The 18316-nt window shown below is 42.9% G+C and overlaps 1 protein-coding gene across 1 annotated transcript; it reads right to left on the minus strand.

Moving 5' to 3' along the window:
• Positions 1-11731: 11731 nt before the first annotated feature.
• On the minus strand, positions 11732-14508 carry LOC140546952 (uncharacterized). The gene is made up of 2 exons (XM_072670431.1): positions 14364-14508; positions 11732-13231 (listed from the first exon to the last, which is right to left on the minus strand). Exon 2 carries the CDS (start codon positions 13090-13092, stop codon positions 12028-12030), a length of 1065 nt encoding a protein of 354 aa, XP_072526532.1. The 5' UTR covers positions 13093-13231; positions 14364-14508; the 3' UTR covers positions 11732-12027.
• Between the last annotated feature and the right edge of the window lie 3808 nt (positions 14509-18316).

Here is an 18316-nt window from a genome sequence, read left to right on the forward strand (position 1 = left end):
AGTGTAAAGCCATTTTCATCTAGATAACGTTTCTGCTCCATCTACAGTTTTTAATCTTAGGCCCACCTTCCCCTCACTGCATGCTCAGCTTCTGGGAGAGGGGTCAGAGTAAATGTGTCATTTTCAATGAGGGAAGTCTTCTCCTCTTTCATAGCTTCAACCCAGAATGTTGATTTAGTTGAATCTCTTTAAAGCTCTGTGGTTCATTACAGACCCTGTAGCTGTAGTCAGTGTTGGTCAGTGTCTGATCTCCAATATCTGAATCAGTCAGCTAAGTACTGAGGTGCTTTCCTCTCTCTCTCTTTGGAGAGCGTGTGCTATCACTCAGTAGCTTTTATGCTTTTATCCTTAGTTTTTAGGAAGTTCACAGACTGCACCTGAGTAATCCTCAGTAAACACCAGAGTGGATCTACAACCCTCTTTTGGACACTGGATCTATAGGAGCAGCTAGGTCAGTGTGTACTAGTTCAAGTACTGCTTTTGCTCGTGCATCAGGTTCTGTTTCTACTCTGAGCAGATTTCTCTTGTCTGCATACTTCATAGTTCAGTTTATTCATCTTACCTTAATCTCGAGGAATATGGTGACCACGGAAGAACAAGCTCTCCTGATGTCGTCAAGCTTGACCGGCAGATCCAGCTGCTGTTGTAGAGGCAGTCCAAACTCACCAGGCCAGAGCCTGCATGTGACTCCTTCAATTAGGCAGTCTTAATTCCAGCCCCACCGGTGTAGCGGATACAGAGGGTCGTCGTCACCTTTTATCAATAAACAGATCCTTTAGGACATTTCCTCCTTTTTCTCTCCAAGATGAAAAGGCCTCATCAATGGTAGAGGAGTGAAGGTTGTTGTTCATCAGGCTGTATATAGATCATTCATTTAGTGAAGAGGCTGTTCCAAACAGCAGTCAGATTTTCAGAGACTGTTTCACAGAGCAGCAATGGCTGCTCACCGCTCCAGACATGTGTGCTCACTGTCCACTGGGGTGTGTGTGTTTCATTGCACAGCTGGGTTAAGGTGGGAGCCAAATTCCATCTGTCACAAAAAATGTCAAATGGTGAATCTGGTTTTCTTGTCTTGTACGTCGGCGCTGCAATATTGTTGGGGAAATTTTCAGGTGTTTCAATATTCTATGTGTACGTTGTTTTCAGAAACAGACAGATGGTGTCTCTTGTTACTGTGAAACAATGGGGGTCTATCAACTTAATACCAGCCTCATCACAGGTTGTTTACAGCAGGATTAAAGTGTTTCTCTACATTCCTAAGACTGACTGATCGAGTTGATTCTTTAAGCGCGGAGAAGCAAATCCCACTACCACGGTTTTGGAGTTTCCACCGAGATCCCGATATTCCTCTGGGTCCAGAATTTTCAGAGACAGGATCAGAAACCGACAGAGGCGGCCGCAGTCATCCCAATGAGTGATTCTGAGTCAATTCAGGCACTCTACTGACTCCGAGACTCTGTACCCGAGGTGACTAAGTAAATTAGTGAGATTGGTTATGAATTTAGAACACGCCTGGGAGACGACACGCCGTATCAAAGGGATCCAGGTTGAAGTAACCCAAATATTTACACTCGTTTTACTCAGTCTCTGGTCATGAATCTAACAAATTTAAATAGAATTTTGGTATAAAAATTTAGGGTGCACCGTAATATAATGACCAGACATGTACTCTGAAACCGATCACTTGTAGCTGTGAACGTCAATAGAGACGACCATCCCTACTTTATAGTCTTCTATTTTAGCTTTGTCGTCTTTATCAGTTGTTGCAGATCCAGCTAAATGTATTCAAATCAATAAAATGACATGGGTGCCCAAATTTTTGCACCTGCCTTATTCCGTTTAAATTCTTGCACACTTTCTGTAAATCCTATAAACTTTTAGTAAATATGAACTTTTTAAATGTGAGGTTTATATGAAGTTTGAAAATGAAGTATATTACTGTGTTCATCTGCTTTATGATATATTTAACTGAAATTGCTGATCTGAACAACCAATGATTTATAAAGAAAAATCATCAAAATGATCAGGGATGCCCAAACTTTTTCACACCACTGTATGCAGTATACTTTCATTTACGCAACATTGCTAAACTCTGCAGCATACTATCCCAGGGGGAAGCTGAGAAGCTAGTGCATTCAGAACCTCAAGAAAACTGAATCGAGGGCGTAGGTCAGTTTATTACATTGGTGGGAGTCATAAAATCGGTTCACACAGGGCCCCCAGGGCCCCCTTTCATCAAAAGCGAAGTCTTTTGATGAACTTAAAACTCTAACTGTAAAAATACAGGTAATTTCTGAATATGAAGTTATAAAAGCACATACAAGTGTCAAAAGAAGCACAAAGGGTAAGAGTAAATGTAAATGACTGCAGAATTTTAAATAGTAAAATAGACAATATGGACTCTGAGGATTAATTGGCTGGTCAGCACCCAGTTTAAATCTATTTAAGTCAAGACAGGTTGCCAAGTAGTATTAAATTTACCACTGCACCCTTTTTTAGGTAGGAGGGTTTTTCTCTTTCTCTTGAAGTAATCTAAGCAGTCTTAGCCAGCACCTTTTGAACAAGATTTCATTGTAACTGTACAGCAAGGTTTTTATTGGTCAGACTCAGTTCTGAAGTATTCCACCGGCCCTGCTCATCCGGCTTCCACTTGCTCCCTCATTGACGCTCCCTCTTCCTCGTTCCGGCAACCCGCACCCCCTGCTCACGCGGCTGGGCCCGCTACCTGGCTGTCCTCCTCCAATGCTCGCGATAACCACGGCCGCCTCGTGTATTTCCTGGACGGATAGATAGTCTTCAATAACTTCAACCATCTTGGCTGTCTTGCATCCTCTTGCAGACTGCTCCATGTCTAGTCATATTGCTGTCAGACGCACTCTCGCTCCTCCTGCCCTCTGCGCCCCCTGAAGTTTGGCAGTAGCTGACTGCTCTGGTTTCTCTCCACTCCTGTCGACGTGCCTGCCCAGGCCATCCCGATCCACCAACAGCCCAGTTCGTATTTCCGTCTCAGCTATGCCACCGTGGACCACGCCATTGATTAAACTGGCTGGCCGTGGTGCTTGGCTGTCCAAGGCTGATGTCGTCTCCACCACAACATCCCCATGGATGCCAAAACGTGGTCCAAACAGTACCCCAACCAAGTAACTCTAAAAATATTGCACATGGTGACGGAGTCAGATGAGGATTCTGATTTTCTGCCCTGGGAACTTGACATTCTCTGAGTAGTGAACCCGTCTCACATTGTTCACATCCATGACATTTCAATATCCTCATCAACCATCCAAAACAGGGTTCTTCCAGCTCCTCAGTGCCACGATCTATCTGCACCAGCAGGACTTTCTTACTCGTGACCTCAAATGTGAAAATGTGCTGCTGATTGCTGATGACCAGGTCAAACTTTTCGGTAAAAATACCAGAATCAATTCTTCCTGTAAAACATTCTGACTTATATATTATAATATAATAAAACATATACACATAGTGAGCTTAAAGTCCTCAGTTACTATAGTAACAGCGTGTTAAATATCAAAGATTTCAGTAGGTTAAAAAAAAGATTTCAGAAAATGAGATTGTTCAAAAAAACTAAATATTGTTCTACATTTCATGTAATGTGTGGGTTTATTGTTCCTGAATTGATTGATTGTTTTACTGATTTGTATATTCATAATTATTGTCTATTGATTGTCTATACTCAATTGATTGATTTGTTGTTGTTTTTTTTAATTTCTCCTGTATTTTCTTTAGCAGTGAAACTGAAGGCTCATCTTTGACGAAGGCTAAAAGGCCTCTAGGGCACAATGTGGTTCAAATAAAGACTGTAAGGGCTGCACTGAAACCTAACAGGACAATTTGAAGTGTTTGGAGAAAAACAGCCGGTATGTTTTATTTTTTTGATGGTAACACGCTGTTTCTGAATTTATTTACTAAGCGCTTTATTCGTCCTGTGTGTATCTTGGCTCCTCCTCTTTTGTAATAATAGTATTAGTTCATTACCAAGAAGTAAATAATGAAAGATGACTTATGTTCCACCTCTGTTCTGTCTCCTCTCCAGAGTTATAGGCAGTTTTGGTGGACGTCGATCAGCTTGAGGGGAAACAGCAGAGCTTATTCTGATCGAGATGTCATCCCGCTCCAGTCCACTGTAGTCTGTAGTCCACTTGGTGTTGTATTTATAAGGGCAGCTAAGGATTATGTTGTAGCACCAGTTCTCAGAGCCTCTCGGACACTTCGAAGAAGACTGAAGACGTTTCTCAGACGTTCTTCAAAACGCCTTCTCTTTTTCCCAGCAGGATGCTCATCATTCTGCTTCCTCTGCAGAAGTTTCTGCTTCTTGTTCCCAGCAGGCTTGTGAGGATGTGCTCTGTGGGCCAGTGGTGGAGGCAGAAGCTGTTATCCCACAGTCCACCATGAAGCAAAAAAACAGGAGACTAAAGTTTCTGAGGCTTCAACTCCCCTTCAGATTATTATTATTATTATTATTATTATTATTATTATTAACTAGCATCAAACATTGAGATATTTGACGTTATCCTAATCACTTGACATGTTCTAGATAATCTGTCATGTTGTCTCTCAAGCAGATCCTGAAGAAAAGGAAGTCTATACCCCTTGTAGCCAGTTAGAGATGATGTCCAGCACGATTCCAGGTAACTTTCAGTGTGTTTACACTGAACATCATGAACCCTTTTAACCTCTGAAACTCCACAGGAACTCATTCCTCACTCCTCTAACTTTAGAAGGATTTGGCCAGTGTGTGCTGTATTCCATGTTATTGCAGAATAATAATCCTTAGGATGTCAAAGTCTGGGAGTTTAAGAGGTGACGGAATAAAGGACTTAAGAAGGTTTATGTCTTCTACGTGACACAAATGTCTTTCACAACAGGAGAGATGTCTAATACACAGCTTTTCATTTTGAACTTCAGTTCCAGGGAGCATCAGGTCCTCTCAAGAACCAATCCAGCTACCAGGCTTCATCAGAGAACAGTCTTCAGAGAAATCCCTCTACTGACATTTATAAGAAATAAATGTGTTGTTAATCAGCTTCACCACCCCAGGAGGTTTCATCATTTTAGAATAGAAAATCTTCAATCATCTGTGCTTGGGTTCGGTATCTACACTGATTCTAACCGTCAGTTCAGTTAGAAAATACGCAGCAACACAACACCGTCTAATCGCTGCTCCTGTCATTGAGAGAGGGGACGTTTGATCCCTGGGAGACGACAACGATCAGAGTCTGAGATCCAAGAAACCTTTTTCACAACAACCCACACGCTAACATGCTGTTTGAAGTTTCTGAACATGCTGACGCAGCATTTATCCACAACTGACTAAACTCCTCAACATACAGTTTTTAAAGCAGGAGACCGAGGTTTCCTCTCCTGTATCTAGACTAAGATTCATTTTTAAAGAATGTGAGATATTTCCTCTTATTGATCATCAGTGTGACCTTCAGTTTAAAATACAGTCAGTGCAAAAGCTCTATACTCATGCTGCTCAAACACTTGTGGTACTTTTTAATATCAGTGCTGCAATATTTTCATTTCTGCCCCATTGTTGTTTCATAGAAACGTGTTAGTGAGCAGTGTGTAGAATACACCCTAAATAAACCCTCATAGTTGGAGATGGAAATGTATGAAGTGTTTAACGTGTGTGTGTGTGTGTGTGTGTGTGTGTGTGTGTGTGTGTGTGAGTGTGTGTGTGTGTGTGTGTGTGTGTGTTTTTTCCATTGTAGAAAGAGAACAGGCTGAGATCCTCCTTTTCATCACAACTCGTCCACAGAGAAGCACACGACTAATCAGTTTATCATTAATACACACATCAGTGCTGAGCAGTGTCTTCATTTCTACACTTACTTTAGACTCCTCCTTAATGCTTCATCTTTTCCAAACAGCTGTAAAGTTTATATTATTAATATCATGTTCAGAAAAAGAGCCTGAATGAAGAGCTGTTCTACATTACTGAGATGTTTGTTTGCTTTTGTTTGTAATATTCTAAATGTGTACTGTATGTGTGTTCCAGATTCAGTCCTTGTATCTTGCTGGTGTTTTCACTTGTCTTCCTGACCTTGTGAAGAATGCCTCTCTCTGATGTGTCTCAGGTAAGTCAGATTGTTTTGCAGTACCAGTTTCTGCAGGTGGACCGGATTCACTGACCTGTGGCTCCACACAGGAATCAGGAACAACATTGGGTGATGCTGATGGGAACTGTTTTTCAGTCGTCCTGAGGAGGTGTTTTCTGTTCTTCCATCTTTAAACCACACCTAACGTCTCACATGTCTCCCGTCCTAGTATTGCTGGTACATCAATGTCAACAATGTGAAATTCAATCTTGCATTTTATGGCTTTTGTGTTCACAGGTGAGCGTTAGCTTTCCCAACAGTGACCTGCAGTGGCTAGAATATGTGAGCGATTTTCAAGTGATTTCCTGTTGCAGGATTTACACACTTGACCATAAACAGGACATTGTTTCTGTTTATGCTCATAACCACATCTGGAGCTGCATACTTCTGTTGCTTGTTCATTTTTAACTAGTTTGGATTTGCTCTTGTGTTCAAACCCAACTGTTTGTTTTGTTTCTGTCGTTCTGTTTTGTATTTCATTGAGCACTTTTTTCACTTCATTTGTACAGCAGATATTCATGGTCTATGTGTAATCTGTTTCTCCCAGCAACCTTGCCGACAATTGGTCTTCCTTAATACCACAAGCACTTCCGTCTCTGATTAACGAGTCATGCAACTCACAGAGTTCATTGTCTTTTGCCTTCTTCAGGTCTTTGGTGTATGGGTCAGTGCTTTCAACAGGCCAGAGAAAAGCCTAGGGCTCCTTGAACATCACTGCTAACCGGTCCCTCAGTGTAAAGTATGGACTAAGGATGATATTGTGTGGTCTCTGTTTGGTTGACATGCTTGATTGTTGCCTACAGGTGCCTCTTTGGTACATAACATAGATGACATCCCCACACTTGATTGTGTTTTATTATTATTCTTATGCATATATGAGAATAAGAATAGCTTGATATTGCAGAATAACCTAAACAAATCTTAGATGCAATACATGACAGTAACTTTAAATTCAGTCAGCAGATGGACAGGAGCTTGAACCGTGTCCTCTGAATGTGTTTGTGAATATTGTAAATGTGTACTGTATGTGTTCCAGATTCAGTCCTTGTGTCTTGCTGGCATTTTCTTGTCTTCCTGACCTTGTGAAGAATGCCTCTCTCGGATGTGTCTCAGGTAAGTCAGATTGTTTTGCAGTACCAGTTTCTGCAGGTGGACCAGATTCACTGACCTGCGGCTCGATACAGGAATCAGCAACAACATTGGGTGATGCTGATGGGAACTCTTTCAGCCGTCCTGAGGAGGTGTTTTCTGTTTCTCCTATAGGTTTTTTCCATCTTTAAACCACACCTAATGTCTCATATTCTAGTACTGCTGGTACGTCACTGTCAACAATGTGAAATTCAATCTTGCATTTTTTATTAGAGTTTCAAATCTGAATGTAGATCTGTGCTGTGATGACATTGCATTCAGCACCAGTGTCCAACTTGAAGACAAAGTTCTTGTTTTATTTTCAGTCCAGTTATTCTATTTATTTCCGTTGTGACAGTGTTGATGTTTTTCTGATTTCAACTGTTCCAATGAAGAAATCTTCCTGCTCTGCCTTTTGTTCAACTGCATGATTTTTTTTCCCTCATTCTGCTCTGATTGTTTTGTTTTGCACATTTTTGATAAAGTGATTTTCTGTTACAGGATTTGCACACTTGGCCATAGGCAGGACTATGTTTATGTTCATAACCACATCTGGAAGAGGACAGGAACTTGAACTGTGTCATGTCCTGTCCTGTGTGTTCTGTTTTCTGTTTCTTCTGTAGGTTCTTCCATCTGACATCTGGACTGTGAAGAAACGTGGCTGATCATGATAGCAGGTTGCCCTCTCTGAATTCTCACCTTGTCCCACATGTATATGCTTGGTAAGCTCTTTGTCTGTATGTCATAATAGCTGTTCTGCTTGAGTTGTCTTCTCTGCAGATTGTCCTGAATCTGTATTTTACTTTTCAGCTTTGAATGTCCAGTATGTTTGGATTTGGGCCCTCCCTCCATGGTTCTTGTGTGTAGTAGCTGCATCTCTGGATCAGTGCGCTGACTTCAGACAGGTTGGGAATAAACTTGGAAAGGTACTGAATCATGACCATGAATCCCATGAGTGCCTGCTTGTTTTCTGGTGTAGGCATGTGTGTTACAGCTCTCACTTTCTCTCGATCTAGATTGAGACCTTCTGCAGAGAGCACATGGCCAATGTACTGGATTTGTGGTGATCTGATCTGACGTTTGATTTGCCACTTACCCAGTTGTTTAGTTCATGCTGTTTCCCAACAGTGACATGCGGTGGTCAGAATATGTGAGGGCTTTGCTGAATTCCTCCCGTACGCATTAGTGCTTTTAGCTGGATCCTGAGCTCTCGTGAAGAACAAATGTCGAACATAGGGTAGGTTCTTTCTTGCCTCTCAGTAATCCCTGAACTTGTTTTTCAGCACATTTCTTGTTTCAGTTTCTTCCTCACTGAATTGTAACATGTTGACCTTCACTGCATCTTCCCCAGCGACGTGCGGAAAGGTGGCGCATTGTACTTTTTCAGACTCAACAATCCCACTCTCGGTAAGAAACAGATAAAACTTTTGCACCCACAGTCTCTGCCACTTGCTTGTGTTCTGCTTGGACCGTGTTGGGCTGCTGTGTCCTGCTCGTGTTTGTACTGGTACTGTATTCTATATTAAAATAATTATTCTAATGTCTAATTCTAATAAAGAGCTTGTAGCGCCCCCTATGGGTTCTATAAGATGATTAGCGGAGCCCATTTTTCAGATAACATGATTCACCCCCCTGAAATGTAATCCTAAAAATACTGTAAATATCAGAAATCAAACATTTCATACCCCACTGTATCTAGGTTAAAGTACCTGAAACAGAATTTCACACAGTTGAAAAGACCTAAAATAAAATGTTCATTTTCCCACATCCTGTAGTTTAAAGTACCCGACCGAGAACGCCAAAACTTTTTAACCCCACACAGGAGAAATGACCTGAAATGAAATGCTAAATTCTCCACTTCATACATCTGATCTAACTTCACCAATGCTTCACTCCATAGTTAAGAGCTTGAACTTCAGAGAAACACAGCTAGTCAGAACAAAGCTCATTTACATATCTCTTAAAGGCACTGTAATAAATAAACACAGCCAGTTTTAATTGTAAGGGATAAAGTGTGATTTTTGATTCACAAAACTCCACAAACACTAAGTAGGACTGAGGAGAAAAGAGGAAAAATGGAGTTTATGGACCTTTATCATAATATTTGGACATTTAGGCCCAGCCCTAGGTGTGTCTTAATCTTCACACATCACTGCTATTACATTATCAAAAAATTGCTTTGTGTCCTGCAGCTTGTTTAGGATGGAGAACCTGCAGCTACACGGCACTTTGCAGATAAGACTGAACACCCCTGCAATAAAACGTGCAGGACAGGGGGACTCTACAATGTAGAGAAGAGGAACTATTTTGCTGCATTCTCTCTGATTACACTGAAACTTGCTTTATTGAGGGACTGAGACAGCAGGGTTACACCAGTACACCAGTGATAACTACCACTCAGTGGACGAATCTGCATATTTCCTCCCACACAGAGATCGGATTTTAGTCTGACTAACCGGAGACGCTTTTGATTTACAAGTGTAAAGACATGAGGCTAAAATCTTATCAGGATACAGCCCAGAGCCCAGTTCCATGAAGTGACCAGGAGTAAAAGGGGTCTAAGTGACTACAGCTGTGGTCAGAATTAGATCAAATACAGTAAAATAAAAACACTATGAAAACAGTCAAACTAATCTTTTAGAATAACTGCAAACACAAATACAGTAAAAACATGTATTTTATTAAATGCAGAATAAACACAAATACAGTAAAAACAAAACGTGTGTGTGTGTGTGTGAAATCAAACAACAAATTAAAGTGTTCTACACATACAGCAGGGGTCCTAGGAGGTCTCCTGGTCAGTCTCTGCATTGTTCATCTTTGAATACAGAACTCGCCATTAACGACCTTCCAAACTTCATAACCATTTAATTTCCTTTGTACACATTACATTTCTACCGTTTAGCTTTTTGCTTCCAGCACAGCAGTTACAGGGTGTTGGTAGTTTACTGCAGAGTATTTTGGTAACAGGCTTCCAGCAGTGTCCAGCATTCTGCTTACTATTTCCATATCAAACTCTTTTAAATGCGTGCAGCATATGTCTATAGATTATTAGACAGCATATCTGCTACCACCATTGTACAAACCTAGCGAGTAAGTTTGACAGTTTTCTTTCTTTTCATAGCAATGTAATTAATGATCTTTCCCAGAAACATAATTACATAAACATAATTACTTATGCAGACACGTGCTCAAATCACTAAGCTCAAGTCTATGCTTGGCTTTAGGATCCTGAAACATTTATCCTCACTAGTCTATCGCAAGATTAGTCTTGGTGTGAATAACTGAAACACTGTCTGACAATTAATTACTCAGTCAAAAATTTGGAATTACTTGACCTCAGCAAAGTCTAAAACTAAGATCACGGGATATTTTCCTATAAGGCATTAGTCAACCTAATGTCAGCTTAACTCTTAATTAACCTCCTGCAACATGTAATACATACAGTCTAAAACAGACTGTCAACAAAGTCACAAGCTATTGATCAGGAAACAACCTGATTCCCAGGACACCTCAAGGAATATAGATATATATGTTATATATATATATATATATATATATATATATATGTTATATAGACAACATGGTTATTAATTACCCTGACGCTTCAGGTATCCATCCCAGTCAACAAAGCTAACCACTTTCACTAACTTTCCTCTCTATAAGGCTTAATGATGATGTACTGAGGCCGATTTCATTTATGAGGCCGATTTCATTTATTAGTTGGACTGATTTCATTTATGAGGCCGATTTCATGTATTAATGGGACTGATTTGTTTAATTATTTGAGAATTCTGAGGCTGGGTATCCAGCCCATTTTATGATGTCATTGTGATTAACGTGCCGTTACCCCCCACACTTTCTTTCTCTTCCCTTCTTCTGTCTCTCTCATTCCCTTCATCTTCATCGTCATTCTGTCTCTTTTTCTCCTCCCTTTTTCTGTGTCTCTCTCATTCCCTTCATCTTCATCGTCACTCTGTCTCTCTTTCTCTTCCCTTCTTCTGTGTCTCTCTCATTCCCTTCATCTTCGTCTCTCTGTCTCTCTCTTCCCTTCTTCTGTGTCTCTCTCATTCCCTTCATCTTCATCGTCTCTCTGTCTCTCTTTCTCTTCCCTTCTTCTGTGTCTCTCTCATTCCCTTCATCTTCGTCTCTCTGTCTCTCTCTTCCCTTCTTCTGTGTCTCTCTCATTCCCTTCATCTTCATCGTCTCTCTGTCTCTCTTTCTCTTCCCTTCTTCTGTGTCTCTCATTTCTCCTCGTCTCTCTGTCTCTCTTTCTCTTCCCTTCTTCTGTGTCTCTCATTCCCTTCATCTTCATCGTCACTCTGTCTCTCTTTTCCCTTCTTCTGTGTCTCTCTCTCATTCCCTTCATCGTCACTCTGTCTCTCTTTCTCTTCCCTTCTTCTGTCTCTCATTCCCTTCATCTTCATCGTCACTCTGTCTCTCTTTTCCCTTCTTCGGTGTCTCTCATTCCCTTCATCGTCACTCTGTCTCTCTTTCTCTTCCCTTCTTCTGTCTCTCTCATTTCTCCTCATTGTCTCTCTGTCTCTCTCTTCCCTTCTTCTGTGTCTCTCATTCCCTTCATCTTCATCGTCACTCTGTCTCTTTCTCTTCCCTTCTGTCTCTTTCATTCCCTTCATCTTCATTGTCACTCTGTCTCTCTTTCTCTCTTTCTCTTCCCTTCTTCTGTGTCTCTCTCTCATTCCCTTCATCTTCATCGTCACTCTGTCTCTCTCTTTCTGTTCCCTTCTTCTGTTTCGGTTTCAGTTTCTGTCTCCCTCTCTCACTTCCTCCTTCTGAATGCAGCAGAGAGTCGGCTCCAGAAGCCTTTAAGCCTCGCCCTGCCCTTTCTGGCCTTCCTCTGCTTCTTGGCTGCCTTCTCCTCAGCGGCCCTCTCAGCAGCGGCCCTCTCAGCAGCTGCCCTCTCAGCAGCAGCCTTCTCCTCAGCGGCCCTCTCCGCAGCGGCCCTCTCAGCAGTGGCCTTCTCCGCAGCTGCCTTCTCCGCAGCGGCCCTCTCAGCAGCGGCCCTCTCAGCAGCGGCCCTCTCAGCAGCGGTCTTCTCCGCAGCGGCCCTCTCCGCAGGTGCCTTCTCAGCGGCCTTCTCCTCAGCGGCCCTCTCAGCAGCGGCCTTCTCCTCAGCGGCCCTCTCCGCAGCGGCCCTCTCCTCAGCTGCCTTCTCAGCAGCGGCCCTCTCAGCAGCTGCCCTCTCAGCAGCGGCCTTCTCCTCAGTTGCCTTCTCAGCAGCTGCCTTCTCCTCAGCGGCCCTCTCCTCAGCGGCCCTCTCAGCAGCGGCCTTCTCCTCAGCTGCCTTCTCAGCAGCTGCCTTCTCCTCAGCGGCCCTCTCCTCAGCTGCCTTCTCCGCAGCAGCCCTCTCAGCAGCAGTCTTCTGCTTCAGCTCCTCCATCACCCTCTGCTTCTGCATTGCAATGGGAGAAAGAGCCGATACCAGCTTGTATTCCCTGTCCAGCGCCTCTGTCTGAGCCCTTTCATGTCGCAGGACATCCAGCTCCTGCCTCATCCGCCAGTACCATGCATGCAGCTCCATGTTTTGGACGTACAGCTGATCTGTGAATGCCCTGAACTCGCTCTCCCTATGTTTGCTGTCTGCCAGCTCCTCACTGACCTGCCGTAGGGCTTCAGTCTTGAAGTCCAGCGAGTCCATCACCTCCTGCTTGGCCTCCTCCAGGTCCTGGATTTGAGCACGTAGGTCATAGGTCTCCTTTTCAATTTCCTGTTCCTTCGTTGTGTTGACCTTCTTGACCTTGCGATTTTGCCTCCTTGTGTTGGCTTTCCGCTCCCTCAGCCTTGCTGCCTTCTCCTTCTCGACTGTCTCTTTGGCATTCTCCATCTGCAGTTGGTCTCCAGCTCTGCCTTCAGTTCCTCCAGCTGAAACAGCAGGGACTCCCGCTCAGCCTTCCATTGGTCCATCTCCCCGGTGTCGGTCATGGTTCTCTGGACCTGCTCCTGGCGCTGACTGCTCCTTTGCACTGTGTGAGTGAAAGGCTCAGAGTGAGGAAGGTGAGCTCTGCAGGGTCTATTTATACTGCTTTGTGCGGCTGTGATGTCACGGTTATGTCAAAGAGGCCATTATGTCATCATCGACTGACATTTGTAAAAGCTGTGCACTCAGATTTTGGGCCACTTGGACACTGCCATTAGCTGCTGCAGGGAACTGTACTAAACCTCTGGCCATAGCGTAACCATGGTAACCAAAGTAAACAAGGAGTGGCGGAACCCTCACTGTTGTCCAGTAATACGACACCTTCAAACTCAAACAACTGAACCAGCTCCTTTGGGAGTGGTCAGACAGGGTGACCGGATGCCCCCTTCTTCTGGGACAGGTCCTCTTTTTGGGATGTAATAAATGCTCTTGTTTAATGCTAATGCTAATTAGTGCTTTTTTACGATGTTGTCTCCGTGTTTCTATTAATATCTTTGCGATAATACAGCACAGAAACATGGTTCAAACGCCTCCTGAATCTGGAGACTCTGCCCTTTCCACAGACTATCATCTTAAGATCGTAGAACTGACCAGGGGACACTCAGGAAATCACTAAGGACTTCATGTTTTTCAGGTTCGGGCCAGATTATGTTTTTATATAGTGCTATGAGTCACACGAGGTCTCATTACAGAGAGAGCTGAGATTCATCAGAATTTTTCATAGTAGCACCTTAGCTACCACATAACACCTTAGCAACCAACAGCTATGCCATAGCAAAACCTTAGCAACCACCTAGCAAGCCCTTAGCAAAAGCCTAACACCACCTCAACAACTAACTAGCAACCTCTATACCGTAGTGACACTTTATCAAACATCTAGCAAGACCATAGCAACTAACTTGTTACCATAGCAACTACCTAGCAACACCTTATTAACCAACAACTATACCGTAGCGACACCTTAGCAACCATCTAGCAACAACATCCTAAAAACTCCGCAAATGTTTAGCAATACTTTAGCCACCAACCTGTTTCCATAGCAACACCTAAGCAACCACTAGCAACACCTTAGCAACCAACAGCTTTACCATAGCAACATCATAGCAACCACCTAGCGAGCCCTTCGCAACTGCCTAGCAACATCTCAGCAACTGCTTAGCAGTACCGTAGCAACCAACCTGTTGAGGTCTGAGAGATCCAGAAGCAGCGTCCTCCCTGTTGCAGTCAGTGGAGCTTCAGCATGATCCTGGAGCTGCTGATTTAAGCGTAAACTGTTGCACAGTGTTGCTCTAACCCGGACACTGACATACAGGGATTCAGCACAGCTCCACCAGCCTGAAGAACTTTGACTTTTCTGTTGTGAGTTAGCTGCCCGGTCAGGGACCTGGCGTGGGGCGCAGGTATATTACTCTACTGTTTGCACACACCGGGGTGGTAAGTGGTGCTAGGCAGAGGCCTGCGCTCAGGCAAGGTGTGAGCATCGATCTGTTCCATGGAATAGTACAATAAGCTGATTGATTAGCAGAGATAGAGCTGGAGTTACTGACTGTGCACTGTAGGAAGCGAGTGAGAGAGAGAGAGAGAGAGAGCGAGCCAGAGACCTTTGTATTTAACTGAATAGCAAAAGCTAAATAAATAGTTACGCATATCCTTTGAAAATCTTACAACTCACCTATGTACACGACATGTCCAAATATTTGTGGACACCCCTTCTAGTTGCACTTACTGGGACAATTGCTCATTCAGTGTTCTGACTTTCTCCTGCTTTTGTTGTAGTAACTGTCTCTACTGTCCAGGGAAGAATGCTTTCCACTAGATTTTTGGAACAGCAACATTGCTGTGAGGATTTGATTGCATTCAGTGACCAGAGTGTTAGTGAGGTCAGGATGTTGGATACTCACCCCAGAAGTACTGGATGGAGCTCCACCACCATCATTCCAGAGAACACAGCTCCTCACTGCTCCACAGCAGTGCTTCAGTGAAGCACTTTTGTAAGTCGCTCTGGAGAAGAGTGTCTGCTAAATGCCGGGAAATGTAAATACTGGTGCCCCAACAGCACCAGCATGTATTTGTATTTATTTATTCATTTTATTTATTTATTGCCAGATGTAATATTTGATCAGTGTTGCTCTGAGCTCCACCGGCCACAACCACCACAGAAGAGCACGCTAAGAAGACCTACAGCTCTACAGCTCTTTTCTGCCTCAGTTTTTATCACCCAGATTTCAGCTTCATCCACTTTAATGCATTTAAAATATTAAATTAGATATGAAAAGATATCAATTAAATATCAGACCCCTTTTTTCACAAGTCAACACACTTCCCTGGGTCCTTTATACAATTTCTGTGACTGCTTTAGGCCAAATACCTCAAAGATCAAACACCACAACACCTCTTCACCCTATCTGCACAGCCGGCAGATTTGCGTGCCTGTCCCTTTAAATGATAATGAGCCACTGCTCAATTGCCTATGCTGTGAAGATACGAGATGTGCAGCACCTGAAACTAGGGATACTGGAAGCCTGTGCTAGCATTTCTTCTGAGTGGGAGAAGAGGATGCATTGACAATCCAACACAATGGGCAGCACTTTGAACACATTTTATAAGTGGTTAGAAGCTTGTAAATAACTCATGAAAGAATACGTTACGTTAAAACCAAGCACACCACTGTTTTTCTTGTGAAATTCTCAATAAGTTTGATGTGTCACATGACCCTCTTCCCATTGAAAAAACTAAAGTTGGATCCAAAATGGCTGACTTCAAAATGGCCGCCATGGTCACCACCCATCTTGAAAAGTTTTTCCCCTCCCATATACTAACGTGCCACAAACAGGAAGTTGATATCACCAACCATTCCCATTTTATTTAGGTCTATCCATATAAATGGCCCACCCTGTATAATGTAAAATCTCTATATGAGAATCTCTCTATATCTCTCTATATATTTAAATATATTTGGAAATATTATTTTTGTGTGTGGAATGTAATTGAGCGATATGCATGTTTTTCAAATGTATAAAAAAGTACATATGTGTATTTTTTTCATATTGGGTATCAAACACCCACAAATGAAGTATTTTACATCCAGTTAATTTTCACTGGCAGCTTTGTATTGCTGCTGTTTTTTATTTTAGTATCGATACTCAGAATATTCAGAATGCAGAATATTCATTATTATTATTATTATTATTATTATTATATTTATGTATTAGGAGAACCTTTATTATTATTATCGCATATTATTATCACACAGTACTCTCTCTCCTGTACCTGGAGCTGTGAGAGTGTGTGTTTTCTCAGTGCACAGTGTGTGTAGGCTGTTATTACTGCTGGCTGTGTGTAATGCATGAGGCAGTTTCCACTCTCTGTCGGAGGGGTGGGCCGGAGGTCAAGTGCCATGTTGTCATTGTAGATTTCTCAGTCTTTTCCATCTATCTGCTGCTGATCTCTATCCCCTTCCTCAGAGTCCTCCGGGTCACGTTCAGCCTCCAACAATGGCATCATGTAACCCGGAGGAGGTCCTCGGTCATCCTTCCTTTCTATCATTACAGTAATTAATCTAACAATCAAGGCTCTGATACATGTAACACAACAACAACCACAGGTAACCGTAATAGCTACAAAAACAGCAATAGACATGAAAAGTGACATGATTAAATTCTTCCATTGACCAAACTTGTTTATCATCCAGTCCTCCAAAGGGTTACTGATACCTGATGCTTCATGCATTTCATTAGATAAAGTCCTAAGACTCTCCAGAGCCCTGGAAACTGACCCATCTGGTGCAGTGTGATTTGGCACGACAGTGCAACACGCCTCATTGAACATGAAACAGACCCCGTCCTTTTCAGCTAACAACATGTCTAAGGCCATTCTGTTTTGGACGGCCATGAGAGACGTCAGACCTAATTGGTCTCTCAGGCCTTCCACTGCATCTCGAGTGATATTAGTCAGGCGCAGTACGTTAGAGTGTACATAGTTAATCTGATCCACATTCTTATTTGGGGTAACTGGAAATATGGCAGAAACAATTGGAATATTTTCTAAACCTGCAGCAATTTGATCCACCAATTTAAACTCGTTTGGGACACCTCTGGGTATCCCTATCGCATCTATATAGGTGGGCAATCCTCTGTTTAGGTCAATTTGTCCAGACCCCCTTTTGGTTATACGATTAATATCTATATCATTACCTGGTTGGACTTGTCCTATCAGAGTGACAGATGCAGCCAGTCTAACCATTGCACACGTACCTTTTGACCGCTCTGGCATTCTGACCATTAGAACATGATTACCACAATAATAGTAAAGGCCTGCTCTTGCCCATGGTCCTACAGAATCTGAATCTGTGTATGTTTTGTTACACCAGTTTTCAGGGACGTTTCCCAACAGAAATTTCGGATAGCTATGGTTACGTGCGAAACAGAAATATTGGCTTTCCCCCTTTATGGCTATAAATGGACCTGTGGCTGTACGGTTGTCTATGGACGGGTATATACTAGATAAGGCATTACAATTGGGTGGTGAGGCCTGACTGGTGAGTTCCATAATACATTTAAATCCTGTGGGGTCTGAATCTGGGAACAGTGGTGCGGGTGTGGTGATTAATGTCGGCCTAGCAGCAGCGCAAGCCACACACTCACCTAAGTGCTGCTCTTTAGCTTGTTGTATTACCCAATCTAACCACAAATTAGCCTCTCTATATCCCGTGTACATTCCAATGATGTCCTTGGGGTCTAAACGAGTATAGTCCACCCTTAGGACTGCTGGTGACCTAGTTTCTGCTAAGTTTACAGGAGGGGCCGGACTGGGCTGGCTGCCATTATTTTGATTATCAGTTAGTGGTCTGGAAAAGTTGATTTTAATTAGACCCATGGGATCTCTCCCATGTTGTTCAACACCTAGGATGAGATAGAGTGGTTGAAGTGAGCCATCAGAATAATTATTTGTGGTGAGAGTGCTTGGGGAATGGGTCCAATCTAGTGACAATGTCAACAGGTTCTGTGTTGGACTAAAATCTCTTTGGAACCTTAACTTAGACCAAAATTGACTTCCATGCCTGACGAACCCCCCATTTACCGGTGGGGTCCAATGTCCCCCTGTATAACTCAAGACAAGGTCCCACCCTCTA

Source organism: Salminus brasiliensis, chromosome 24, assembly GCF_030463535.1.
Source record: "Salminus brasiliensis chromosome 24, fSalBra1.hap2, whole genome shotgun sequence".
Taxonomy (NCBI): Eukaryota; Metazoa; Chordata; class Actinopteri; order Characiformes; family Bryconidae; genus Salminus; species Salminus brasiliensis.

Excerpts from the sequence above, each read along its gene's own strand:
- LOC140546952 (XM_072670431.1), bottom strand. The coding sequence starts at position 13,092 with ATGGAGAATGCCAAAGAGACAGTCGAGAAGGAGAAGGCAGCAAGGCTG.